This window comes from Perognathus longimembris, chromosome 1, assembly GCF_023159225.1.
Source record: "Perognathus longimembris pacificus isolate PPM17 chromosome 1, ASM2315922v1, whole genome shotgun sequence".
In the NCBI taxonomy this organism is placed as follows: Eukaryota; Metazoa; Chordata; class Mammalia; order Rodentia; family Heteromyidae; genus Perognathus; species Perognathus longimembris.
Window position 1 is genome coordinate 6,976,810 of NC_063161.1, and position 27,523 is coordinate 7,004,332.

The following is a 27,523-nucleotide window of genomic DNA, read 5'->3' on the forward strand; positions in this document are numbered from 1 at the left end:
CAGGCGACCCCATTAGCAAGTTGTGCTGCTGGGCTTGAAACCCAAGCATCCTGACTTCAAAATCCAAGCTTTCAACCGTGTGACTCTACCTTGCTATGTTCCCTCAAACCCCATGTCCAAAACCCATCTCCCCGCTACACGTGGACCTGCCAGGCCACCTGAATCACCTGTGCCCCCCAAGGGTGCCCGTCTGTGACTCATGCCAGCCAGCAGTGTCTGGGACTAACGGACCCCCATGTGCAAGTGTCATCTGATCACTGACTTACGTCCCCATCCATCCCAGACAGCCAAAGGGCAACGGTCCCGCACGCCCACTCTGGGAGTTAGGCCCGCAGTGGCCGTCTGTCTGCCTCAGATGCCCACAGGGGGCTTCCAACCTCACCTTGGCCTGCTGTCCCTTCTTCCGGGGGCCTCCCCGTGGCCCTCCACCTGGCCTTGGGGGGGGTGGGGCAGCCAGGCACCTGCAAATGGCTACCCAGGCCTAAGTGGCCAAAGGCAGCAAAGGGCCACATAGACCCACTTTATAGACTGGAAAGGAAGCTGCCCAGAGCCCTGAACTCTGAAGTGCGGCATCTGGAGAACGTGGGGTACTCCATTAAATAAAAACACCTGCCAGCTGGGCGCCGGTGGCTCACGCCTGTCATCCTAGCTACTCAGGAGGCTGAGATCTGAGGACTGTGGTTCAAAGCTGGGCCAGGCCAAAAAAAAAAAAAAAAAAAAAAATCCCCATGAAATTCTTACCAACAACAAAGGACTCAAAAAAGCCAGAAGTGGCGCTGTGGCTCAAGTGGTAGAGCGCTAGCCCTGAGTACAAAAAGGCCCAGGAACAGAGCCCAGGCCCTGAGTTTAAGCCCCAGGACGGGTCACCCCCCCCCCACCTCCCCACTGTCTATTTCTTTTTCGAGGTGGAGGAGTACTGAGTTTTGAACTCAGCTGGGAAAGTGCTCTACCCCTTGTGCCATACCCTGAACCCTACCCCCGTGTGTGTGTGTGTGTGTGTGTGTGTGTGTGTGTGTGTGTGCATGCACAAATGCTATACTGGGGCTTGAACTCAGGGCCTCTCTCTCTCTCTCTTTCTCTCTCTCTCTCGCTCTAAACTTGAGCCATAGCTCCATTTCTAGCTTTTTGCTGATTAATTGGAGATAAGAATCTTTTGATTTTGTCTACCCAGGCTGGCTGGCTTTGAACTATGATCCTGAGATCTCAGCCTCCTGAGTAGCTAGGATTATAATCATGACTCCCTCCCCCACACACTCCCCAGCTCTCTGTCTCTCAAGTTTATTTTTCAGACAGGGTCTTGCGCTTTTGCCCGGGCTACCTTTAGCTCCCACAGTCCTCCTGCCTCTGCCTCTTGGGTAGCTGGGATTACGTATGTGTGCCACCACAACCTGTAGAAAACTGCCTTGTCTAGGGGGTCAGAGGGGCAGACACCAGCCCTTAGGTCCCTTTGTGCCTGAAGCAGACACTCTGGACCCATCTTGTGTCCTGAAGACCTTTTTGAGGTCCTGGGTGTCTAATCAGTGTGCGAGAATGTGGTATCAGGACCACTGGAAGAGAAAGAGAAGGGTGCTGATGAGAGAGGGACCCAGGGACCCAGTGAGGACAGGAGATGTGGACTCTGACATGGTCCCAGAGGTGGGCCAGGGCCCCTCCATGTGCAGGTGGACAATCCCCAGTAGGCTCATGCTAGCTATGTGTCCATTGGCCACAGAGCCCCAGGTCCCCAAAACTGCATCCTAGAGTCCTGAAGCTTTTCACGGTGACACAGAAGCCACAGGGGAGGCCCAGTAAATAAGAAGTGGAGGAGGCTGGGCAGCTGGGTGCTGGTGGCTCATGCCTATAATCCTAGCTACTCAGGAGGCAAAGATCTGAGGATCACAGTTCAAAGTCAGCCCAGGCAGACACATCCATGAGACTCATATCTCCAATGACCTAGCAAAAAGCCAGAAGTGGAGCTTGGCCCAAGTAAGTGGTAGAGGGAGTGAAAAAACCTACAGGACAGTGCTCAGCCCCTGAGTTCATGTCCAAGTACTGGCATGAAGGAGAAGGAGGAAGAAGAGGAGCGGGAGGAGGAGCGGGAGGAGGAGGAAAAGCCCAGCCTCAACCTCAGGGGCGAGGCGTGCACTGGACACGCTCACCCTGGGAAAGAGGTGGCAGGCTTCCTGGAGGGCCGCTGGTCTGGCCTTCCTGCCTTCCTTCCTCCCGGCCTCCTTTCCTTCCCTGGGCCTGGACACAGGCACACACTTCCCAGCCAAGTCGCATCCCCTCCCCTCCCCCACCCCAGGACACTCACTTCCTGCCTGCTTCTCAGGCCCCTCCTGAGCCATGGGGGAACAGATGTCCCCACTTCCTGCCCAAGCCTGTGGCTGGCTTGGCTCCTTTTCTGCCTCCAGGAGGTAGACACACAGAGTGGAAATCTCTGGGTTTCCCCGGAGAAGCTTGCTTTTACTCCTGCCCTGCCCCCCCCCCCCTTTGTTTAGGGCTCCTGGGCTCAGCACCCACAGCCAGGGCGCCAGCAGGCCTGGCCCTAGGGCCCGGCCTCCCTCTTGGAAGGCAGGAGGGTGCTGACTTAGTCTGAGTGACTCTCCAGAAAGTGGCGGTGTATACATACACACACACACGTACACACACGCACGTGCACGCACACAGAGAGCACTCTGAATCCACATTCTGCTATCGTCCCCATTTTATAGGTCTGAAAACTGGGGCACGGAGTGGATGGAGAAGTGGAGAAGGTCTGAGGTTTGCCCTCCTTGCAAACCATCAAGCTCGCCCACCATGGCTTCCAGAGCACAGCAGCTCTGGGCCGCCTCTCAAGGCTTTCCCTGGATTTCCTGACATTCCCTCGGGAAGGCCGTCACAGACACCGTGAGATGGGCCCAGAGTGCTAACGCGGCCCGCTCCCCTCGCCTCGGGGAGGCACCGGGACTGCCTCCAGGACTCTGGCCCATGTCTGCCGGTGAACCGCTTTCTTGTCCATGACAGGCTCTCTCCTGGCAGCCCTGCACCGGCCTGGTTTTCAGGTCACTGGCCTAGTGAGTACTAGCTCCCATTCACGCACACTCAGCCGGCCTTCCCTTCGCTCCTGCGTTACAACTCAGATCCGGGTGAGTATCCCTGACTCCCCGAGAAGGGGTGAGCGCGGAGGACATGGAGAGGAAGGAGTTGCGCACATAGCCGAGGGACCACCGCGCAGAACTCAGTGGCTAGACAGGGCCCCCCCCCCCCAAGGCCACGGGCTCCTCAGAAGTGTTCTGGTCTCCCCACCACCAGCAATACTGTATATATATATATATATATATATATATATATATATATATATATATATATATATATAAACTTGTGATCACAACAGCAGCTGAGGTGGTTCAGAGACCCAGGTTCGAGTCTTCCCTTGGATTCAAGGCTTGGGCCACAGGCTGCATGCAGCAGGAGTGTGCGTGTGTGCGTGCGTGTGCGTGCACGCGCATGCGTGCACCAGTCCTGGGGGCTTGAACTCAGGGCCTGGGTGCCGTCCCTGAGGATTTTTTTGCTCAGGGCTAGTGCTCCACCACTTGAGCCACAGCTCCAACGTCCGGGTTTTTGCTGCTTAACTGAAGCAGAAGAGTCTCAGAATTTCCTGCCCAGGCTTGGCCTTGAACCCTGATCTTCAGATCTCAGCCTTCTGAATAGCTGCGCCAGGGGCACCGGCTGAATCGTTTGGAATGGGGATAAGGGGGTCAGCTCTGCTCCTCTGCGGGGTTGGGGGGGGGTGGGTGACCGGCGGCCACAGTGAACAGGTGGCCCCCAACAATGGCCTCTGCCTTTCCATCCCGGCTCCTTCCATCCAGTGGCCCGGGGTGCACTTAGCTCAAAGGCTAGCTGTGTGACCTTGGACAGCGATGTGACCTCCACGGGCCTGCCTCAGTTTCCTCTCTAGTCGGGGGGGTTGTAATCAGCTCAGCCCCGAGGAGGCGAGGCACCCCTGGGGCACCGGGAGGCTCCGAGCCCCCGGGGTGGGTGGGGGGGGTGGGAGGAGGCCGGGGTCCAGGCGTGAGCGCGTTCCCTGGGCGGCCGGCACGGAACGGGTGCGGGGCTGGGCCGCGGGCCTCCCGGGGGAGCGAGTGGGGCGGGGCCGCCGCCGCCGCCGCCGCCTCCCGCAGCCCGGGAGCTCAGAGCGGCGGCAGCAGCGGCCGCGGCCACAGCTCCGAGAGACTCCGGCTCCCGCGCCTCGCTCCGCGCGCCCGGGCCCCCGCGCCCCGGACCCCGCCGCCGCCGCCGCCGCGCCTGCCGGGGGGCCCCCCCCCCTGGGCGCCCCCGCCGCCCGCCTCACGCTGAAGTTCCTGGCCGTGCTGCTGGCCGCGGGCATGCTGGCGTTCCTCGGTGCGGTGATCTGCATCATCGCCAGCGTGCCCCTGGCGGCCGGGCCCGCGCGGGCGCTGCCCGGGGGCCCCGACAACGCCTCGGCGGCGCCGGGCCCGCAGCGCGGCCTGAGCGCGCTGCACGGAGCGGGGGGCCCGGCGGGGCCCTCGGCGCTGCCCGGCGCGCCGGGGGCCAGCGCGCTCCCGCTGCCGCCCGCGCCGCTCCTCAGCCGCTTCCTGTGCACGCCGCTGGCGGCCGCCTGCCCGTCGTCGTCGTCGTCGTCGGGGCCGGGGCCGGGGCCGGAGCCGGGGCCCGCGGCGGCCGAGCGCGAGGAGCTGCTGCTGCTGCAGAGCGCGGCCGAGCAGCTGCGCCAGACGGCGCTGCAGCAGGAGGCGCGCATCCGCGCCGACCGCGACACCATCCGCGAGCTCACCGGCAAGCTGGCCCGCTGCGAGGGCGGCCCGCAGCCCGCCGGGCCCCGCCGCGACACCATGGCCGACGGCGCCTGGGACTCGCCCGCGCTCGTCCTGGAGCTGGAGGACGCCGTGCGCGCCCTCCGCGACCGCATCGAGCGCATCGAGGTGAGGGGCGCCGCCGCCGCCGTCGGGGCGCGCGGGGGGGGGGGGGGGCGGGGGGCGGGCGGGCGGGGTGCCTCGGGGACCAGGGCGGCTCCGGGGAGGGCTCGCGGGTGGACGGCCGTCCTTCCCTCCGCCCGTCCATGCGTGTGACCGTCGGGGGGGTGGGGGGGTGGCACGGGGGTCTGCCCTCCGTCCTGTCGGTCGGTCCTAGCCTGGCCCTGGGGCTTTCCTTCCCAGCCTCCTCCCTGAACCTCAGCTTCCACGCTTGTAAAATGGGTGTCACAGCGACCTCTGGTAGCGGAGACGGACCGAAGTGCATGGAGGCGTGTCCAAACGCCTGGGAAACCATCTAGGGTTTCGTTCAGCGCCCGGTTCACCCCCTTCTAGAACCTCCCGATCAGCCACACACCCACCCTGAATGGCCAGGAGACAGGATGTGCAGAGGTCTGGAACCTGGAAGACAAATTGGGTGTCCCACACCACCCTTGAATAGACTCAGACCACCCATGCAACAGCAGGAGCTCCGGCAGGCAGCCGTAGGTCCCTGCAGCCCTCAATCCAGGTGGAGAATGGGGACAGAGCAGAGCCCCACCCTGGCTCCCCACTTCCACTCTTTCCAGACTCCAGCTCAGACACCCAGCGCTGGGCAGCGGGGATTGCGCTGGGGTGGGGTGGTCCTGGGCCAACCACCTCCCAGTAGAGCAAACTGGGGTCCCCGAAAGTGTGGGTCAGATGGACAGAGTAGAGGGGATGAACAGCCGAGAGGCACTGGGCATCCCCCTCCACAGAGCAGTTTCGAGAGCACAAGGAGAGGGGTTATCCGTGGAGACTCTGCTGCTCTCCAGCGACGCCTGAGAATGGCCAGACAAGCCCGGGGGTGATGGAACCCGAGGGAAATACCGGGGCTCCGTTGGTGAAGTCCCTGGGCAAACAGCCCAGGAGATGCCCACGTGGAAAGCGGTGATTTCAGCTGGTGTGGCAAGACCAGGGAGATGGTCAAGGAAAAGCTCAGAGTCAACAGGGCTGGGAAGTCTGTTTACACACCTGTAAAATGGGCTCAGGATTAGCAAGTACCTCACTGGGGCCTTACTTGGGTTGAAGTCAAGAACATGTCCAAAGATGGCTTTTTTCCTTCTTCTTTTGGTACTGGTCCTGGGGCTCAGGGCCTAAGCACTCTCCCTAAGCTTTTGTGCTCAAGACTAGCACCCTACCACCTTTTTGAGTCACACCTCAGCTCCCGGCTTTCTGGCGGTTAATTGGAGATAAGAGTCTCCGACTTTCCTGTCTGGGCTGGCTTTGAACCGTGATTCATAGATCCTAGCCTCCTGAGCAGTAGCTAGGATGTCGGGTGCGAGCCACCGGCGCCCCATTCCAAACATGGCTATTTTTACCATGGCGCTATAAAATTCTAATTTTTTAAAAACATGATTGAGTAGGAAAAGTTCTCCCTTCAGGAAGCAGAAGACGCGCGCGCGGATCATTTGGTGTTGTCAGCCTCCTCTCGCCGGCACAGCCGGTCCTTACCGCAGATGGCTCAGGTGGCTCCCCCCCCCCCGCCCCCCCCGTGGCTGGGGCTGGCCGGGCTGAGCTGGCTCTGGACCCGTGTCCCCAGCTCCGAGGGATCTTGGCAGAGCGTGCTCCCCTCTGCTGAGCCTGCGGAGGCTTGGGGGATCCTCGCAGCTGGCGTTTGGCAGTGAGTCAGTCAGCCCTTCCAGGTCGGGGAGTCCCAGCTTCCAGACACACACACACCTTCTCAAATTCGCTTTCCAAGTCCTGGGGCTTGAACTCAGGGCCTCAAACTCTCCCTTGTCTTTTTAAAGCTCAAGGCTGGCACTCTACTACTGAGCCACAGCTCCACTTCCAGCTTTTTGGAGATTAATCGGAAGTAAGAGTGTCATGGACTTTCCTGCCTGGGCTGGCTTTGAACCACGATCCTCCGATCTCAGCCTCCTGAGTAGCTAGGAGTACAGGCGTGAGCCACTGATGCCTTGACTTCTCAAGTTTTCGGCATGTGGTTGAAATTAAAAGAAGAAGAAGAAGAAGAAAGGCAGGGGGCTGCTGGCTATCAGGCCTGCCCTCCGAGCCTGGCTGTGGCCAGCACCTGTCTTGAGCTTTGGGGAGGGGCAGGGATCTGGAACCCAGTCAGGCCAGTGGTCTCAGGTAGAGCCCACACACCCTTTAGTCACTGTCTTATTTCTCCCCCAACCTCATGACCAGTACTCTAAAGAGCTCCCCCGGTTTTCAGGGTTTCTCTCTCTCTGTCTTATGGCCCTGACCAGAGTTGGTCAACCAGATAGGGCTCTGCAGTCTGTACATTGCTGGGCCCCTCTTAGGCATCTGAGCCCTGTCCGCTCCTGCCCACAGATGTCTAGATACCTCTAGAGAGGACCTTTGTCCCCTCTCTCCCTAGCTTTCTGTGTTGGTGCAGGCTCCACCTCTGTGGTCCTCCTCTCCCAGTCCCTGGGTAAGCTCAGCCCTACCTCAGGCTTCCATACTCCATTCCAGAACCGGAGAGCTTGGGGTTCCCACCACCAGCCTCTCGCCTGTGTCGCCTGCTTCCCAGGTGTGCCAGCCTGGGCTCCTCCCTCCCCCGGATGGTTCTGGTTGGTGTCTGTCTGTCTATTTCTCTGTCTCTCTGAGCGTCACCCTCCTATAATACCTCCCACCCTTGACTAGAAAGAGAGGAAGGTCCAGGCGGCCATCTCTCCTGGGAACTTTGTTTGGTGTCAATTGCTCAAGGCTAGCAGCTCTACCACTTAGAGCTACAGCTCCACTTCTGGTTTTCTGGGGGTTAATTGGAGATCAGAGTCTCACAGGCTTTCCTGCCCCAGCTGGCTTTGAACTGCAATCCTCAGATCTCAGCCTCCTGAGTAGCTAGCATTACAAGCACGAGTCTTCAGCGCCTGGCTACTTGTGTGGTCTTTCCTATGTCTTTATTTATTTTTGTTGTTCATAGAAAAGAAGTCAAGCCCGGGTCCAGTGGCTCACCCCTGTAATCCTCACTACTTATGAGCTCTGAGGATCATGGTTCAAAGCCAGCCTGGGGGCAGGAGAGTCCGGGAGGCTCTTATCTCCAGTTGACCACCAGAAAACCGACCGGAAGTGGCGCTATGGCTCAAAATGGTAGCGCGCTCGCCTTGAGCAAAAGGAGCTTAAGGACAGTGCCCAGGCCCTGAGTTCAAGCCCCATGACTGGCAAAGAAAAGAAAAGAAAAAATCAAAATATGTTAGGAGAAAAATTACACTTAATCCCAACACTTTAAAAAATTTTAAATTGTGATCATAAAGGTGATGTGCGGAGGTGTTACCGTTCCATAAGTCAGGAAAAGGGTACATTGGCTTTTGGACAATGTCACCCCTTCCCTTGCTCTAACCCCAACGTTTTCTCCCTCCCTGCAGCCACAGGTACGAGTGGCCGCTGTTACCCAGCAGCACGATGGCCGCTCTCATGACTCCCTGCACCCTGGCGGCTGCTCCCCCCCCTCCACCCGCTCCTGGGGCGTCCAGTCATTCTCCTTCTGGAGGCTCATGGCAGGAGGAACTGCATGCCCCGAGAGTTGTGTGCTTTCTTTTCAAGTCTTTAAGTCGTTCTTCAGCTCCATTCCCAGGAGTGGTATTACTTGGGGCAGATGATATTGACTTTTCAGGGCGGTAGCCAAGAACCACTTTCCAAGAGAGCCGGCCCGCCCACAGGGCCGCCTGCCGTGGGTGCAGGGCCCCCTGCTCCGCTTCTGTGCTAATTTATGTGTACGGATGAGGCTTCGAGGTAGATGGAAATAGCATTTCTTTGACATAAATTCCATCCGTAGCCTGGAAAGCTGGCTGCCTGCCCCATCCTGGAGCCCAAGCCACGGGAGTACCAGGAGCTTCCTGGTACGGAGCCCAGGGGACCCAGGAAGCCATGCTCTTGCTCTAAGAGCAATCAGAGCATTCTTCCTGGGCAATTAGGCACTTAGCACCATCTCACTTAATCTAGACACACCCTTGATAGTCAAATCCATCTTTACAAAGAAACCAAAGTTAGAGCGGTTAAGAAACAGACCCCTTTGCCTCGTGCCAGTGGCTCACACCTATAAGCCTAGCGACTCAGGAGGCTGAGATTTGAAGATCACAATTTGAAGCTAGCTCAGGAAGGAAAGTCTGAGACTCTTATCTCCAATTAGTTACCGAGGGGGGTGGGGAAGCCAGAAATGGAGCTGTGGTTCAAGTGGTAGGATGCTAGCCTGGAGAAAAAAAAAAAATCAGGGACAGTGCCCAGGCTGAGTTCAAGCCCCACAGTGGGCAGAGAGAGAGAGAGAGAGAGAGAGAGAGAGAGAGAGAGAGAGAGAGAGAGAGAGAGAGAGAGAGAGAGACACCCGGGTCACGAAGTAGAGTCTGGATTTCACCTGTCAGTGTGTGATCTGCAGTACTCCTTCCAGCTCATGTGCAGGGAGGACTTCATCCACCTGCAAGAGAACGAGGAAGACAGATGAGAATGAGGCCCATTGCTGGACCCAGCCCTGCACCACTTTGACCTTGGGCTCCCAAGAGCAGCACAAGTGCTGGGTGCTGCTCCTCGGGCCTTGTCCTAGAGGCCCAGACCCTCAGAGGCTCCTGCTGGACGTGATAAGAACAGGAGACCTTTAGTAGGCACTTACCCCATACCTGATTGCTTATTCCGCCTTCCAACCCACGAAATAGACCAAGTGTTCTGCCTTCCAGGTGGGGAACTGGACCTTCAGGGGACCTGAAGCATGCAAATCCTGGCCACTCCCATCCCCCTTCCCTGTCTCAGAGTAAAACCCACAGCCAGCCAGACGCTCCCCCGGCAGCCTTCTGTCTCTAAACAGCCCGTGACATGGGGAGGCTGCGGTGTAGGGCTGTGTGGTTTGCACCTCCTGCTTTCTGGTCCTAGGGTGATACTGAGGTTGGACTATTTTTGGCCAGTCCTGGGGCTTGAACTCAGGGCCTGAGCACTGTCCCTGGCTTCTTCTTGCTCAAGGTTAGCACTCTGCCACTTGAGCCACAGCGCCACTTCTGGCCGTTTTCTATAGATGTGGTGCTGGGGAATCGAACCCAGGGCTTCATGTATATGAGGCGAGCACTCTTGCCACTAGGCCGTATTCCCAGCCCGATACTGAGGTTGGAACTCAGGACCTCCTGCTTGCTAGGCAAGTACTCCACTAGTCGACTTGTGTTCTGTCGCCAGCTCTTTCTTGCCTTTAGTTTTCAGTAGACCTTCTGAGAAGGGAGACACTGTCCCAGCTAAAGAGGAGCTTCTTGGGTAGGAGGCAGGGCCTTCCCTGTGGACAATAATAATAGTAACCATAATAAATTATTAAGGACTTTTTTTTAAAACTATGACCCCTGAGAGCCCACATAGGTTGCAGTGGGTCCAAATCCCACTTTGTGTGCAGACGTGTGTTTGTGCACGTGTGCGTGTGCATGCGTACCCCATGAGCACACTCCCCCCCTCCCCAGAAGCCCCCCTGTGCCCCTACACTCGGTGCTTCCCGGAAGGGCCCACTGCCTGGCTTCCGCCCCCAAGGCCTGCGTGGCTGCCCTGCTCTGTGTTCCGTCTCGATGTCACTTGTCCCCACTGTCCCTCAGCCACTGTCGTGAGAGTCGACGTTCGGGCCCTTTGTTGGTTTGGTGCCGGCTCCGCGTCAGGGCTTGAACTCACGCTCTCCCTTAGCCTTTCCACTGGAGGCTGGCTCTCTGCCGCTCGAGCCACAGCTCTACTTCCGGCTTTTTGTTACTAACTAGAGATCAGAGTGTCTCCCATTTGTTCCCAGGCTGGCTTCAAACCATGAGCCTCCCATCTCAGCCTCCCGAGTAGCTAGGATGACAGGCGTGAGCCACCAGCTCCGGCGTAGGGGGCTCTTTTTCACGTTCTAAATGACACTGCTGTGCCATCCTGGTGATACGTTGGGGGGCCGCCAGCCCTCATTTCTGCTGGCTGTGTCCCCAGGAGTGGGATGTCTGGGTGTTAGGCGGGGGGTATATTTAGCATCAGGCGGTACTGTTACACGCTTTCCCAAAGTGGTTGTAAGCATTCGCCCGCCCACCTGCGTGCTCACTCCCGGTCACTTCAAAGCGTTCCGTGTCCTTGTGGGCGTGTGGCTTCCATTTGTGTCATTCCGGTGGTCCGGATGGCGATTGCCTTCCCCATAATGGGTACTGGCCCTAGTTAGGGAGGTAGGGTAAGGCCAGGGCTCCCCAGGACAGCCAGGGTACATGAGCCCCAGGGAACGCCAGGGGCCCGGATGGAGGCATCCAAGCCCTCATTTGGCTCCAGGGGAAAACAGAGGTTCAGAGGTCTGAGGCTCATGCCCAAGGCCACACAGCATGGCAGAGGCTGAGTGGAGACTTCCGGCAGCATTTCTGAGGGAAGCGGGCCGGGGTAGGAGTCCAGTTTCGTTGTTGTTGTTGGTGGTGGTGGTGGTGTTATGGGGCTTGAACTCTGCCTGGGCGCTGTCCCTTTGTTCTCAAGGCTAGCACTCTACTTTGAGCCACAGTGCCACTTCCCATGTCCTGGTGATTCATGAGAGGTAAGCGTCTCCCTGACCTTCCTGCTTGGAAGGTGGTGGTGGTGATGGGGCTTGAACCACAATCCTCAGAGCTCAGCCTCCGGGGTAGCTAGGATGATCGGCGCCCAGCAGGAGTCCACTTTGGGCTGAAGATGGTTGGCTGGGATGGGAAGTGCGAGGACAGGCCACTTTGAGGGGGACTCTGGGGACAAGGGGAGCACTCCGCACTCCAAGGCCAGTTGGATGTCTAGACCTGGGCCGTGACCCAGGGTTCGAGGGTTTGAGGGGTCGGGCAGCTGGCCTCAGGCCAGTGGGCGACAGGTGGGAACAGGGCAGGCGGCTCCGATGTCCTCAGCCAGAACTGACAGTGTTGCCATGACAACGCGGAGGTGCGAGGGAGTGCTGGGCAGCCCCCCACGTGTCAGTGAGGCTGCCATGGTGGGGGGGGGGAGGGAGGGAGGACATTGGGCAGAGGAGGAGGAGGAGGAGGAGTGGGAAGCCTTCTTGGCAGGAAGAACCCCTTGTGGAGGGAGCTGGGGGTCCCGGGGCAGCTGGGTTTGGTGGCTTGCGATGGCGCTGAGTCTTGAGGGCAGGTCTCACCCAGGACTGGGGGGACATTAAGCAGGAGCACTTGGGGTTGGCGGCGGCCTGTGGCCATTCGAGGAGGGGTGCGGCCCAGGGGCCACATGGGGAAAACGAGGTCAAGGGAGCTACAGACGTTCTTTCCGGTTTTGAGTGAACAGTTCCAGGTGCCACCCGGGTGCAAGGACCCCAGAGCCTCCCCAGGCCAGGGGTGGGGAGCCCCCCCCCCACGCCAGCTTCCATGGACCCTGCCGTTCTTCTGCTCCCGGCCCAGCCTTTCTTCCGAGGTCACCCTTCTGCCCTGTACCCCTCATCTCCCCTGGAGGGACATCATGGAAACCATAGCTACTGCCTCTGGCTAGAGGGAATCAGCAGGAAGCCTTGTGCTGGAGAGAGAGCATGGCGGGCTATGCCCCGGGGCGCGGAAGTCGTGCCCCCCCCACTTTGGGAGCCATGCCAAGCTCCACCTGTGCCCACTCTTCCTGGCCTCGCATCCCTGAGATCGCCACTCCTCACTGCCGGGCTCAAAAAGCCTGTGCCAATGGGGAAACTGAGGCACAACAACCTTCTATGACCTGGTCACCCAGCCAGGGGAGCCGGGGCTCCCAGGACCACAGGATGTGGACACAATTGAGGAGGAAGAGGGGGGACAACTGTGACCCCACTGCTGTCCCCAAAGCCTCTCCAGTTCCCCCAGGGAGTCCAGGCTGAGCAGATAGGGCCACCCTGACCCCGAAGTCCAGCCTCCCACAGCAAGGGCCCCTCCTACTGGGCCCACGTCACAGTTAACAGCCCGCCACCTTCCCTGTCACCGGGAACCGGGTGGCCCCAGAACCCCTGTCACCATCCGTCAAGGCAGAGGTGGCAGGTGGCACCTGCCCAGCTCTGGCAGATCGCCGACCCCAGGCTGTCGGAGATGGACCCGGGCGTAGGCGTGGGGGGGCAGAGCCAAGAGGGCTGCGTGGGACTTGGGGCGGTCCAGCTCCCCTCTCCCTGAGCTGCGGACTCTCCGGTCTGCAAAGGGCACCCCACGCTTCTGGGGGGCAGAGGGGGAGGGGGAGAGAGTGCAGATGAGACACACTTGCCCAGAGCCTCCCCAGTGCAGGGAAGCACCCCAGAAAGCCATTGGCAGCATTCATTCTTGGCGATGGGTGCAAAGGAGCCCTGCTCCCTACACCCCAGTAACGACGCCAGGCCTCGGACTCTGGGCGCAGATCGTGAGGCTTCCCTCCATCCCGACTCCCAGTGGGGCAGGTGTGGGCTCTGGCCCCCACGTTCCTGCCCCATGCGAAGCTGAATGGGAGGAGGGTGTGACGGTCACCCCCACTCCCTCCTCGCCCCCCCCCAGGAGCCCACTTGGCACCAGGCCTGCCGCCCACGTGGTGCAGCCTGCGCCCATGGCAGATGGGAAGCGGGTGGGGGCGTCGAGTTCTGATTCAGACGCCGGGGGTGCGGTTGAGCCCCCTCCTCCCTGTGCTAGGACAAGGGCACAGCTTGCGCGCCTCCCCCGGCCCTTCCCCCTGTCCCCCCCCCAGAAGGCAGCAAGGAGCCCACACGCAGGCAGGCTTACTCACAGTATAGGAGGACACTGCCTCAGTTTCCCAACTGCAGTGGTGGTGGTGGGGGGGGGTTCTGAGAATACCAGCATGGCAGAACACTCCCAGGATGGGCTTGCCTGGCCCCACGTCTCATTCAGTGAGTGTGTGCCCCCCACGTGCCCAGCGGGCACAGGGATGGTGGAGACGGAGGACAGACTGCTGGAGCAGGGACTGGGGAGACCCCGGGCCCCTGGGGAGCACTCTGCCGCTCAGTGCCATGGCCTGGTGGGGTCCTGCCACCAGCCGTCCCATCCACACCCGCCTCCCCCGCCCCCAGGACCTGTGGGTCCCACCCCTTCCTTCCTGGGTGCTGGTGACCCACACAGGGAGGCCCGGGGTCCCCTTTGATAAGAGGGGAAACTGAGGCTTGGCACCCAGTCTGCATCGGAGCCAGGGGAGTGGGGGAGGGAGGCCTCTGGACAGTGAACACGAGTGTAACAGGGTGGGCCAACCTCCTGCCCCCCTCCCCCCCCCCAGCCTTGGCCCAGCCAAGCCTGGTGGGGAAGGGCTACGGCTTTGTGCTTGGGTCCCTGTCCCCCCTGCTCTGCTCTCGGGGGGGCCTCCGGGCCAGCCCCAGCGGCCGTACCATGCAGCTGGGACAGGAAGTTGACTAACCGCCCCCAGGTGGAGGAGCGCGCGGGGCGGGGGGCTGAGCGTGTGGACGCAGGTGCCCGGCCGCCGGAGCTCAGACGGCAGCCTGGCGTTGCCCCCACCCCGTTCCCGCCGCGTTCCGGACTCGCATCCTGGCCGGGCTGAGGGCCGGGGCCCCTGCGTGCGCCCGCACTTACCCCGGACACAGCCCTGGCCCGGGAGAGGGGCTCCGCACAGAGCAGGGGCTCCTTCACCCCGTATCCACCCGCCCAGCGCACGCCGTGGGTGCTCACCGCGCCGGGTGGGGGCTCGTTTCACATCGTGGGTGCTCCCTGTAAATGATAGGTGCGCGTAGCACGCAGCAGGGGCTCACGTCACGTAGTAAGGGTTCCTGGTGCGTGATAGGTGCTTGAGCGCACGTGGTCGGTGCTCCCTGCACGCGGTCGGTGCTCGCTGGGGGCTTGTTCAGTGGATACATTGGGAACATTTGCTGAGCTTAGGTCTCCACGTGCGCTCGAAGGAGCGAGGGAAGGCGAGGCCCCGGCTCCGGCCCTGATTCTCCTGCCGTGTGGATCCTAGGCCAGGACAAGTGGGGTTCCCCGAGCACGTGGTCCTGGGCTGGGCAGGAGGGGCCCCCGGCACCTCCTCGACCTCCTCACCAGCAGCTGCACCAGGCAGCTCCCTGCAGCCCTTCACACAGGTGCATCTGTCTGGCGGGAAGCTCAGGGCGGCCAGGGGACTGTCCTCGGGCTCTGCAGCGGGGCGGGGTCCCAAGCGGGGCGCGGGTTCTGGGCTGCAGACCCCACGCTCTCATCCGCTTGGGTCTCGCTGAGGCCACACCGGGACCCGGTTGCCCCGGAGACCTGGCGTGGGGCCCTCGGCGCTGCCAGGGGCGGCCGTGCCAGCCGCGGGCAACGAAGGAATCCTGGGTGGCCACGAGCGCGTGCCAGCAGGCCTGGGGCCGAGACCGGGGCTCAGGAAAGTTTCAACGGCAAACAGAGCTGACTCTGTTCTCAAGGCCGTCCGTTACCAGGCCGTGTCTCCTCCCTGCCCTGGGAGCCCAGCCAGCACGGCACGGCAGGAGCACGGCCTGGTAATGGACGGCTGGGGGTAAGGGCTCCGTGGAGCTCTCGGGAACACCGTTGCCCTGGGCCCGGCAGGCCGCGGCTCCCCTCTCTCCTTCGCCGCACAGGCTCTCGGCGGCTGCACGGGCGCCCGCCACGGCCTCGCCGTCACCGCTTCGCACCTCGGGCTCGGCTGGCGCGGCTAAGCAGGGAGCGACTTCTCCCGTGGCCTCCACATGTGACCTACTTGTCCCTTCTGTCTTGGGAGCAGCAGGAGCTCCCAGCCCGAGTGAACCTGTCCACTGCACCAGCCTCGGCCCCCGCGATGCCCACGGCCCTGAATTCCAAGATGGACGAGCTCGAGGGCCAGCTGCTGGCCAAGGTGCTGGCCCTGGAGAAGGAGCGTGCGGCCCTCAGCCACGGCAGCCAGCGGCAGCGGCAGGAGGTGGAGAAGGAGCTGGATGTCCTGCAGGGCCGAGTGGCCGAGCTGGAGCACGGTGGGTGTCGCTCGGAGGCAGGACGCTAGGGAACACGGGGGTGACGCTAGCTGGGGGTATCTATGTGTATGCCCGTCCCGGGCCTTGAACTCAGGGCCTGGGTGCTGAGCTTTTCCACTCAAGACTAGTGCTGCTCTACCGGAGCCACAGCTCCACCGTGGCTTTTTGGTGGTGGTTAATGGGTGCCCGTGCGTGCCCTTTCCCTTCTTGGGGCTCAGCCTCTTCATCTGTGAGTGGGGTGCAGAGCAGACACGGCCTGGCCACCCCGGCCCTTATGCGATCGTCCCTTCCCCGATGGCAAGATGAGCATGGCAGGGCGACTCCTCTACCTCCTACAGAAAGTCACCTGCTGCTTGCAACACAGAACCCCAGAAGTTCTGGGGTGAAAGACTCCCCAAAGATCATACGGTCTCAAGAACGTTTTGTGGAAACCTCACCTCTACTGTGTGGCTTCAAGGAAAGAGCTTAACTGCCCCGTGCCAAGCTGTAACATGAGAATCATAACAGTGTCTGTCCGGTAGGGCTCTTAGTGAGGAATGAACTACTAATAAGACGGAGGGGCACTCACCACGTAGAATGTACCACGGGAGGCTCATTATGCCCACAGGGACCTCCAAATAATCACCATGACAGCTGAAATGTCTTGAAAACGTACCAGGGACTCTGGCTCCTTGTATATGCCGGCCTACCAACCCTCACACAATGGAGGGAGCGGGTAGGAGGAAAGATCACCCCATTTTACTAAAGAAACGGAGGCCCAGTGAGTACGTTGAGCTTACTGGTGCTCACATGGAGGTAGGATTTGAACTTGGGACACCTCTGGTGCAGAACCCTTGGGCGTCAGCCACACCCACCCCTCGGCACAGAGAGAGAGAGAGGAGGTGGTGAAGGGCCCTGATGGCCAGAAGCTGTCGGCCTTCATCCCAGGCTCCCCTGACCCCGTGTGCCCTCCGCAGGCTCCTCGGCCTACAGCCCCCCGGACGCCTTCAAGGTCAGCATCCCAATCCGCAACAACTACATGTACGCGCGCGTGCGCAAGGCGCTGCCCGAGCTCTACGCCTTCACCGTGTGCCTGTGGCTGCGATCCAGGTCCGGCGGCACTGGCCAGGGCACGCCCTTCTCCTACTCCGTGCCCGGGCAGGCGAATGAGATTGTCCTGCTGGAGGCTGGCCATGAGCCCTTGGAGCTGCTGATCAATGACAAGGTGAGCGGCGGGGGGGGGGGGGGGAAGATGGGCCGGGGGCACCTGCTCCGCACAGCCAGCCCACAGGAAGTACCTACTGTGTGCCGGGCCAGGTTATAGGAAGCCAGAGTCGGGGGCGGGGCTGGGTGAAGAAGGCACGAGTCCCTTAGAGGCTGCCAGGGGCACCCAGGGACCAAGGACTCCCCAAGGACCCAGCTGTGGGCAGGTTGGAGGCTGGTCCCAGGGCCCACCCGCCCTCCTGGAGGAGGGAGGAGGACTCCAGGACTAGCTGGCCCCTTTCCACTGGGGATGCCATGCCCTGCTGCTGCCCGCCCCTGCCCAGGTCAGGCTCAGGGAACCAGTGTCAGGTCTGAATGGCCCACCATGCTCCCTGGATGGCCTCACTAATTGCCCCCCTCATGCCTCAGTTTCCTCATCCTGTAAAGCAGGAATGGCAGTGGCCCCTACCTCTGAAAGTCCTAAGGGGCCAAGACCCCCTTACCTCCCATCACCACCCCAAGCTTCCCACAGTCCCCATTTTAAATACGGAGAGGCCATGCTCAGAGCAGGAAAGCCGTGGCCGCTAGTCACACAGCCGGGAAAGGGTGAGGAAACTACGCCTTGCCCTTCCCCTCCTGGGCCACCAGGTGCCCGTCTTTCTCCCCCACCTGGCTGCGGGGCAGGACGCGGACACACCTTGCGTGGGGGTGGGGAGGCAGGGGCAGGGGGCATCTGAACACCCACATTCTCTTCCCCCCTGTCCACCTGGGGCTCATCTCTGGTCCCTCCATGGCCCTGGCGTCCACCCCTGTCCCGTAGAGGGCAGGGCGGCTCGCTCTTCCCAGTGGAGAGTTCAGCACCTTGGACAGCACCACCGAGGCAAAGCGCTCAGCTCCTGGTCCCAGCCCCAAGCCTGGGCTCAAGCTGTGCCTAGCGTGGGGTCCATGTAGCGCCACCCAGCCTCAGGGAGGACTGTACTGTCCCAGTCTCAGGGAACCTTCCGGATGCGGGGTCCCTAAGAGCGTCCAGTGCAGGCAGCAAGACCTGTCATTTCACAGGCTCCCCCCAGAGCCCAGCGGAGACTGCGGGAGCTGCACGGAGGCTTGTGATTGACTAGTCATGTCTGTCTAGGGTGCGGGAAGAGGTTGTGACTGTATATCTACCCTCCCTTGTCTGGCGGAGGCCGGGGGAGAGAAAAACGGCGCCTCCAGGTCATACAGGGGCCTGGGGGACTGGTGGTAGAACTCGGGCCAGACATCAGCTCCTAGCTAAGGCCCAGGCTCATTCCGTCCTAGCTGGGGCCCCAGGCTGAGAGATACTGCTCTGACCCCCCCATGACCTGTGGGCCCAGGAACTATCGAAAACCAAGGCTGGACCGGTCCTTGTGGCCCCGTGGGAAACGGCCTGCCGTATTGTGAGGGAAGAGGAGGGGGGTGGGAATGGGGCGTGCAGAAGGGAGGGCCAGGCCCCGGGAGGACAGACTGGAGCCTGCAAACCCTCCCCTCAGCCCCACTGTGGGCCCGAAGCCACCTCTGACCCCGGGCTGGCGGGGGTGTGTGTGTGTGTCTGTCTGTGTGTGTCCAGGTGGCCCAGCTGCCCCTGAGCCTGAAGGACAGCAACTGGCACCACATCTGCATCTCCTGGACCACAAGGGACGGCCTGTGGTCTGCATACCAGGATGGGGAGTTGCGGGGTTCCGGTGAGAACCTGGCAGCCTGGCACCCCATCAAGCCTCATGGAGTCCTCATTCTGGGCCAGGAGCAGGTACGGCTCAGGCTGGAGGCCTCACCCCAGGGCCCCGGGAGGGCAACTGGGCGGCGGGCAGTGGGACACGCAGCTGAGGGTGGCCAGGCTGGCTTGTCCCCCTGCGTGGTAGCCAGGAGGGCGAGGGGTGCTGGCTGGCCCAGCCTTGGGGAGCTGCAGCCTTGGGGTGGGGGTGGGGCCCTTGGGGAAACTAGCGCCGTAGGGGGCTGAACGTTGGGGCAGGGTTATGGCAGGAGCAAGAGCCTTCCTCTGAGCCGGCCTGCCCCGTTCTGCTGCTCACTCGCCTCTCTCTCCTCTCTCTGCTGCTCTCGGGCCAGGATACCCTGGGGGGCCGGTTTGATGCCACCCAGGCCTTCGTGGGTGACATCACCCAGTTTAACCTGTGGGACCACACGCTGACACCTGCCCAGGTCCTCGGCATCGCCAACTGCACCGGGCCACTGCTGGGCAACGTCCTGCCCTGGGAGGACAAGCTGGTGGAGGCCTTCGGCGGAGCCACCAAAGCCGCCTTCGACGTCTGCAAGGCCAGGGCCAAGGCCTGAGGACGCCTGGTCCCGGCCCCGCCCCGCCCCGCCCGCCCGCCACTTCAGGACGGGAGGGTGTGGGGGGGGGGTCCCTCCTCAGCCTGTCCGTGTGCCGGCCTTCCTCCCCGCCCCACTCCCGACCACCCCGATGGGGATGCGTACCTCAGCAGGCTGAACCTGAGAGCAGCCCGCTCCGCCCACCCCTCAGCCCTCCTGCCCTGTCCCCCAGTCACCTCTGACCCGATCCCAACAGTGTCCCCCCACGGCCCCCACTCCCCAAGCTCGGCCTCCTCCCCTCGGGTCCCAGGACAGCTGAACGAGGAGATGGCGGAGATTCGGGTGGTCAGCCTCCCTCCTCCATCTTCCTGTCTGGGGCATCAGGGTCCTGATGATGCCCCCCCTCCCTCCCTCCTCCTCCCTCTTCCCTTCCTTGTTTCTCGGTGTGCAATGGTTTGATTGTCTGTTCCACGCTTGGTCCGGCCCCACCTGTTTCCAGAACATTCCCTTTCCCATTCCAGCCTGGAGGTTCTAGGGACCAAGACCCTCAGAGGCCAAAGGGCTGTCGTCTCTCCCCCTTGTGCCCATTGGCAGTGGTGCCCAGTGGCATGGTTGCCCTTACCCCCCTGCCCAGGGAAAGGCCTGGGCCACTTCAGCCTGGGCTGGGAGCAGGTACTGTGTGGTTCAAAAGATCTGGCTGCTGGCAGAGCTATGTTGCCCGTCCCTTCTGCCCGGCCCTGGGCAGGGAGGAGGGAGCTGAGCGGGTGGGCGGAGGGCTGGCCGTGCGCAGGGAGCCCTCAGCCTGAGCCAGGCCCCCGTGTGTGGACTGTGTAAGTGCTTGCCCTCTCCGGGCCTGGCTTCCCTCCTGGCGATGTGGGGTCGGGTCTTGAGAGCTCTGCATGTGTAATGGAAGACAATTGATGATCCAAGGGGTGGAGCACCAAGAGCTCAGCAAGGGCAGGTCCCAGAACTGCCCCGTGAGATCAACCCCGGGCAAGGGCCACGGGCAGGGCAAGGTTCAAGGCAGGCCAGACTCACAAGTGGAGTATACACCTCAGTTCCCAATGGCTCCTGACACCCTGACACCTTGCCAGTGTAAGAGTGTCAGAAAGGGGCTGGTGGCTTCCTGGTCCCCACTCCTGAGTCCTTACCATGTCCCCCCAAGGGAGTGTCAGAGTGTCAGAGCTGAACATGGCCATCCCTCTTGAGAGATGGCCTAGAGCTCAGAGAGGGCAAGTAGCACACAGCAGCGGGTGGGCCGGGACTACAACCCAGGGCTTGGCTCCTTCTTTGGTGTCTATTCCTCCACGCCATGTGATTTTACTACTCTAACTGCCTGTCCTTGTGGGTCTTTGAGTCCGGCCTTCACCCACGAGGCTATACATTTAAGGGATCGCGATGGTTTCCAAAGCACACAAGGTATTCCCTTCACGGAACACTTAGGCGGCATGAGGCGGGGTGCCGGCAGAAGACAGGTGAAGACACAGGTGTCCTCCCCAGCCAGGCGACTGAGCAGCAGCACGCGGCCTGACTCCGGGCATCGCCGCTGCTCTTGGCTCCCCGCGGCTGCTCAGCCTGCGACGGTGACGCAGGAGCTGCGGGCCTCGGGCCAGGGAGCGCGTCCAGGCCTTGCCTCCCCAGCCCCCCAGATCTCTGTTTCCATTTCCAGCACCTCCGCGCCAACTCCCCTGGAACACGGGGCCACGGTGGCCTCAGCCTGCCCTGACGAGAGATCTGGGTTGCCTGGTAACAGCCAATCCCGTCCGCCCAGTGCTGGGTCAAGCATTCTCCTCCTGATGACAGGCGCTGTTGCCGGGTGACAGCAGAATCCGGAGCTGACACTTCAGGGACCCTGAAATTCATCAGGACCCTGCTGTGGTTTTGGAAGAGGCGGTTTTTTGCGGACGGACGTGAGGGGAGGGGAGGGTCTGAGGAGAGTGCGCCCCAATGTGTTACCCCAAGTGCTTTTTGCGTTCGTCTTGGTGATCTGACGCCGGAGCCTCTCAAGTGGAGGCGGTGGGGCGGGGCTCCGGGTGTGGATTTCCGTGAAGGGCTTCCGCCCCCATCTCCAGAGCCCCCAGCCCTGCCTCCTCTCTTTACCGTTCTGTGGACGCGGGCTGAGCACCTGCTGTTCGGACGCCAGTTTCAGTTTGTTTAGGGTGTATGTGTGTGCCAGTACCGGGGCTTGAACTCAGGACCTGAGCACTTTCCCTTAGCTTTTCTGCTCAAGGCTGGCGCTCGACCACTTGAGCCACAGCACCACGTCCAGCTTTCGGGGAGTTAATTGGAGATAGGAGTCCCATGCACTTTCCTGCCTGAGCTGGCTTAGAACCACGATCCTCCACTCTCAGCCTCCTGAGGAGTTGGTTCACAGGCCTGAGCCGCGGGCGCCTGGCTGGACTCCAGTTTTGGCTGCTTCGAGGCATGACCAGGAGCGTCGGGAAAGGGGAGCCAGGCTTGGTGCTCAGCCCTGAGGTGGGCGGAGTCCAGCCGGTTAGAGCCGGTCCAGGCCTCTGTGTGTTGTGCTCTGTGGGCACCGTCTGGCTCATTCTCACAAGATGATGAGTTCCGACTGATCTTGGCCCTGCAGTAGGGAGGAGGAGGTGGGGGCTCTGAGGCAAAACAACCTGCCCAGTGATGGGGTGCAGATTTCTATACGACGCAGGTTACGTCCATGGCCCACTAACCCGCGTGAGGGCGAGGGTACCCAGCTCTACAGAGCAGGACCGGGGTGCACTGCTTGCCAGTGTGCTTTGGTCTGGACGGAGGGAAGCACCTGCTGACCCTCAGAACGGCAGGAGAACCAGAGGTGCAGCCGGCTGAGCCCCAAGGCCAGGGGCCCTTTGGTGGGGCTCTGGGCGGGGAGGGTGGAAGTTCCCCAGGAGTCCCCGCAGGCCAGGCCCTCCCCCGCCAAGCCCTGCCACAGGTGCTTCCCAGCTGTTCTCTGCCAAATTCCCCACACGTAGGGCGTGGGGTGCCCCGCCCCCATGGCCGGGGACACCCTCCCCCCCACACACACACTCCCTGCCCATGGCTGTGCATGGCCTGGGGCCTCAGACTCCGGCAGCTGAGCTCTTAGAGGAAGCTGAGGCCCTCGCTTCACAGTTAGGGAAGTTGAGGCCCAGATAGGGAGACGCAGGGGCCACCCGGCACCCTGCTTGGGGGGGTTTTCTCCGCGACACAGCCACCCCTCCCCCAGAGCTGGGTTCCAGCACCCTCACTCTGAGCAAACCGGGGGAGGGGCCCCCCTCCTAGAGATGGGCTCACTTTCCTTACCCCTTGAATCCCAGGCACCTGCCACCCCCAGACACCCTACGTGCCCCCCGGCCCCCGCTGGGCGAGGCCCGTGCGCATGTCCTGTCATCCAACACTGTGAAATTAGTGCCCCCCCCTCCACTCTCCACCCACCCGGCTCGGCCCCTCCCCCTCCTCTTTTGTACATAAAGTGACGTGAGATGCCACGCGTGCGCGCGCGCGTGCGTGTGTGTGCGCGTGCGTGTGTGTGGTGTGCGCGCGCGTGGTGTCCGGTTTTTGTTTTCTTTTGGTTTTTGTAAATTTGAGTGTTCAAAATAAACGTGGTTTACTTGGAGGCTTTTCTTCATGGCGGGGGTGGGGTGGGGAGGAGGGGGGGGAACGGGGGCACCAGGCAGAGCTGCCTCGGCCAGGGCCATCTCTGCCGGGGCCAGGCGCAGATACTCCCGCCCCCAGGATTTGCCATGCTGCCATGAAGGACCAAGTCGCACACCGAAAGCGCCCCAGTTCCCTAACTGGGCTTTGGCCTCATTGCGAGCACCCCTTCCCCACCTGTGCCCCAGTTCTGCATCCCCAGGGTCCTGGAGAGATGGGGTAGGGAGGAGGAGGACCCTGGTGTGCGGCCCCTTTCCTCTCCACGGTCTACTCGGCTCCTCTCGCACATCTCGGTTCTAGACCTGCCTCGGGGTCTGCAGCTGCACCCCCCACCTCCCCCCCAGGGCACTGTCTGGTCCCCAGGCCTCCCTGACCAAGCCCCCTGATTGCATTTGATCCTCGGGGTCCCTGTCCCTGGGTGAGCTTTGTCCGTGAGTGGCCTGTGGGAAAAGCCCGTGTGTATCAGGTCTGTGGCTCCCGCCTGTGATCCCAGGAGGCTGAGACGTGAGGATCACGGGCTGAAGCCAGCCCGGGCAGGAAAGTCCGCGAGACTCCTATCTCCATTAACCACTCAAACACTGGAAATAAAGCTGTGGCTCAAAGAAGCAGAGCACTAGCCTTGAACAAAAGAGTTCGTAGACAGCAGCACCCAAGCCCCAAATTCAAGGCCCACAACAGACCAAAAAAAAAAAAAAAAAAAAGCGAAGGGAAAGCACCCAGGCTCTGAGTTCGAGCCCCAGGACCTGTGCACACATGCACACAAAAGGTGGAGGGTGTGCTAGACTGGGGTTGGAAACCTCACTAGCAGGACACAGCTCCAAAACTTTCCCCAAAGTTTCCTAAATTCCCAAGGTAAGTCAAGCGGGAGAGCTAAGCTGTCTGAGAAATTCTGGTGCTTTCCACAGTCTGCACCAGAACAAACCCAGATTTGTTTTCAAACAAACAAAACAAAAAAATGCCTTTACTGACTCCCCCGGGGAGCGGAGCCCCAGGCAGATCACATTGAAAGCTGCACTGCAGGCCCCGGGGCCTGGTTCCTCCTCCCCGGCCCTCCCCACTGGCACACACCCTCCCTCCCCCTGCCCCGCCCTCCCCGCACACCCGGCTTCCACCTGCCGTGAGCCCGCCCCCGCGCCACCCAGTGCCAAAGCGCCGCCGCGTGGCCACAGCTCCACCAGAGCTGGAGACGCCCGAGGCCCTGGGCGACATCACAGCCTCCCTGTCCTCAAACCACAGCTCCCCAGTCCTGCACACCGGAGGGGGAACCTCACTTCCCAGGTCATGGAAGGAACAGGAACCATCGGGCCAGGCCAGACAGGATGCAGCCCCAAGTCACCAGGTGGGCCCAGGAGCCTGCCTACGTGCTTGGCTTCCTCCGTCACTCTGATCACTAGCTGGGTAAGGTGAATACACCTGTCAACCTAGCCCTCAGAAGGCGGAGGGAGGAGGACCACAGGTTCTAGGCCGGCCTCAGCTACATAAAAAAAAAAAAAATCCCTTGTGTCACAAAATCAACAAAGAGTCAGGTACCAGTGGCTCATGCTTTCGATCCTAGCTACTCAGGAGGCTGAGATCTGAGGGTCACTGTTCAAAGCCAGCCTGGCAGAGATGTCTGTGAGACTCTTATCTCCAATGAACCAGCAAAAAGTAGAACAGGAGCTGTGTTCAAGTAGTAATATGCCAGCTCAAGTGAAAACGCCAAAGGCGAACACAAGGCCCTGAGTTCAAGTAGGGGAACAGGGGAGAGAACAGGAGACAGAGACAAAGAGAAGGGAAGGGACCCAGAGTTCAAACCCCAGGACTGGCATAAAAAATAATAATTTCTGAAGCAGCTGGGTGCCAGTAGCTCTTACCTGTCATCCTAGCTACTTGGGAGGCTGAGATTTGAGGATCATAGCTTGAAGCCAGCCCAGATAGGAAAGTCTGTGATACTCTTATCTCCAATTAACCAGCAAAAAGCTAAAAGTAAAGGTATCGCTCAAGTGGCAGAATGCCAGCCTTGATTGAAGCTAAGGGACCATGTCCAGACCCTGAATTCAACCTCAGCACTAGAAAAACAAACCACCTCTCACTAGCTAGCATGACAGCACACACCTGTAAACCCAGCACTTAGGACACTGAGGTAGAAGGAGCCTGAGTTCCAGGCAAGTCTGTGCTATAGAACAAGACCCTATCTCAAAACCGAACAAATTAAATAACCCTCTAAAGCTCCTCAGTACACTTAGAATGAACTCCAACAGCTTGCTAGAAGTAAAAGTAAATTCTTTCTGTAGGATGTTTTATCATCCAGACTCTCACAAAATGTGTATTATATAGGACTCAACATTCAATAGAAAATTATCAACTATACCATAGACAGGCACCAGTGGCTCGGACCTGTCTCCACCAACCTGGGAGGCGGAGGCTGAAAAAGACTAAGGTTTCGGCCACACAGGACGACCATACTGATTATGGTAGATGAAACAAACCACCTTCCCTCTCGGTGATGTCGATCTCCTGCTCGCCAGAAGCTGTAAACATGCTGTCCTGTCGTGAAGGGCACAGGGCTGCAGATGGGACCCAGCTGCTACTCAGATGACCGGTGGAATGAAGGGAGTCTCTGGATAGACCCGAGGGAATCACAGGGGCCTTGGTGTGGAGGAGGGAGACTGAGCGAAGCCCAGCCACTGCTCCCTAGGAAGATGGAAAGGAACGTGAGGGGTTCTGAAAGCTGGGACAGAAAAGGAAACGGAGTCTCCTTGGACCCTTCAGGAAGGAACACGGCCTGTGATGCTTTGCATTTAGCTTAGCGAGCTCCAGCGAACATCTAACCTCCAGGACGATGACATAGTAAACCAGCTAGTCACATACCTGAAGAAAAGGGGGATCTCAACCAATTCTAGAAAACAGAAGCATACTACTCGTAATACAAAAAGAAACTAGATCACGTCCAAATGTCTAGAAATTAAACAAGACATTTCTAAGTCATTTGTGGAAGAAATGTTTGCTGCTTGTTTGTAACAGAACCTTTTTAAAAAAATTTATTAATTTAAAAAAATTTTGACAAGGCATTGTGCAAAAGGGATACAGTTACATAGTAGGGCAGTGTGTACATTCCTTGTGATATCTTACACCCTGTTTTTCTTTCCCTTCCCTAGATCAGGTAGACATATATACAATACACAGTGTACCAAAAACATATACAGTAGCCACGTGGCCTACACCAAAGGAAATTTGCCTAGGGCTTTAAATGTAACATCAACAATAGTTTGCTTATCCTTGTCTTATATGAACGTACATACATAGCTTTTGAGCTATTGTGATCCACTGTGAGGTCTATTTTTTTTTTTTTTTTTGCCAGTCCTGGGCCTTGGGACTCAGGGCCTGAGCACTGTCCCTGGCTTCTTCCCGCTCAAGGCTAGCACTCTGCCACTGAGCCACAGCGCCGCTTCTGGCCGTTTTCTGTATATGTGGTGCTGGGGAATCGAACCTAGGGCCTCGTGTATCCGAGGCAGGCACTCTTGCCACTAGGCCATATCCCCAGCCCCTGTGAGGTCTATTTTTGACCTTTATATGTTGAGTAGTTGTTTGGTTTTAGTTGCATAATGTAGGGTCGCTGACCCAAACCTGTGGGAAATACCATTTGACAAGAAGTTTTTGGTTTCGCAGACCTGGTCTCTACTGTCTCCCCCTCCCCCCACCTTAACAGTCATATATCAAGGAGATCATGCCCCTTTGTTTTCTGTGTTCTAGGCTTGTCTCGCTCAACATTATTTGCTCAAGTTCTCACCATTTCCCTGAGAATAACAATATTTCACCATTCCTAATCGCTATGTAGTATTCCATTGTGTATAGGTACCATATTTCATCTATGGAGGGGCATCTGGGTTGTTTCCATATTTTGGCTATTGTGAATTGTGCTGCGATAAACATGGAAGTACAAATGTCTTTTTGATATCTTGGGACTTGCTGTTCAGGATAGATGCCTAGGAGTGGTATGGCTGGGTCATAGGGTAGGTCTAGGTTGAGCTTTTTGAGGAACCTCCATACTGTTCTCCAAAGTGGTTGTACTAATTTGCACTCCCACCAACAATGGAGAAGGGTTCCTCTTTCCCCGCACCCCCTCCAGCATTTGTTGTTGCCTGATGTAATAGAACCTTACTTTTACCTCAGGTGGGCCTGGAGCTTGCTAGGTATGTAGTGCAAGCACCCTCTAACTCAGACGCTCCCATCTGCCTCCTCCATGCTGGGTCTGCCAGTACCAACCACCACATCCAGGTAGGGATTGAACCCTTGACTAGACAACAATTTCAATTGAATGATAATGAAAACAGGGGTCACCAAAATGTGTGAAATGCAATTGAAACTCTGCTGAGAGCCTGGGTGGGGGGGCGGTGGGGGAAATCCCTTCTGTCAAACCAACCGTCTCCATCTTGTAACTCTCCACTATGGTATACTGATCATCTCCTGGAATGATTAGCTTCTTGACTTCGACTGTACCCATCGTCTCTGTTGGTTTGTAACCAGCCAGCCGCGGTTACACATCGGAGATACAGTGGAGATGCCCTTGATGGGTGCTGGTGGCAGTGGGGTGATGCGCCCCAGCTGTTAGGATGGTGAATACGGACGGACGGGAACGCTGTGGACATTTGCATCCCACCCCTCCCCCTTCCGGTGGAATCTACACTGT

At 59.7% G+C, this 27,523-nt stretch overlaps 1 protein-coding gene across 1 annotated transcript; it reads left to right on the top strand.

Moving 5' to 3' along the window:
• The first annotated feature begins 1,530 nt into the window (after positions 1-1,530).
• Positions 1,531-21,427, top strand: Nptxr (neuronal pentraxin receptor). Its single transcript, XM_048340324.1, has 7 exons — positions 1,531-1,675; positions 2,986-3,107; positions 4,320-4,922; positions 15,534-15,759; positions 16,716-16,963; positions 18,527-18,706; positions 19,024-21,427. Exons 1-7 carry the CDS (start codon positions 1,531-1,533, stop codon positions 19,246-19,248), a joined length of 1,749 nt encoding a protein of 582 aa, XP_048196281.1. The 3' UTR covers positions 19,249-21,427.
• Positions 21,428-27,523: the final 6,096 nt, after the last annotated feature.

What these genes read in the sequence shown, in the direction of transcription:
- Nptxr (XM_048340324.1), top strand. Translation starts at nt 1,531, where the DNA reads ATGTGGTATCAGGACCACTGGAAGAGAAAGAGAAGGGTGCTGATGAGA. An exon ending in GTGCAGGTGGACAATCCCCA is followed by an intron (nt 1,676 to 2,985) that starts GTAGGCTCATGC and finishes TGTCCATGACAG; the next exon opens with GCTCTCTCCTGGCAGCCCTG. An exon ending in AGCTGCTGATCAATGACAAG is followed by an intron (nt 16,964 to 18,526) that starts GTGAGCGGCGGG and finishes GTGTGTGTCCAG; the next exon opens with GTGGCCCAGCTGCCCCTGAG.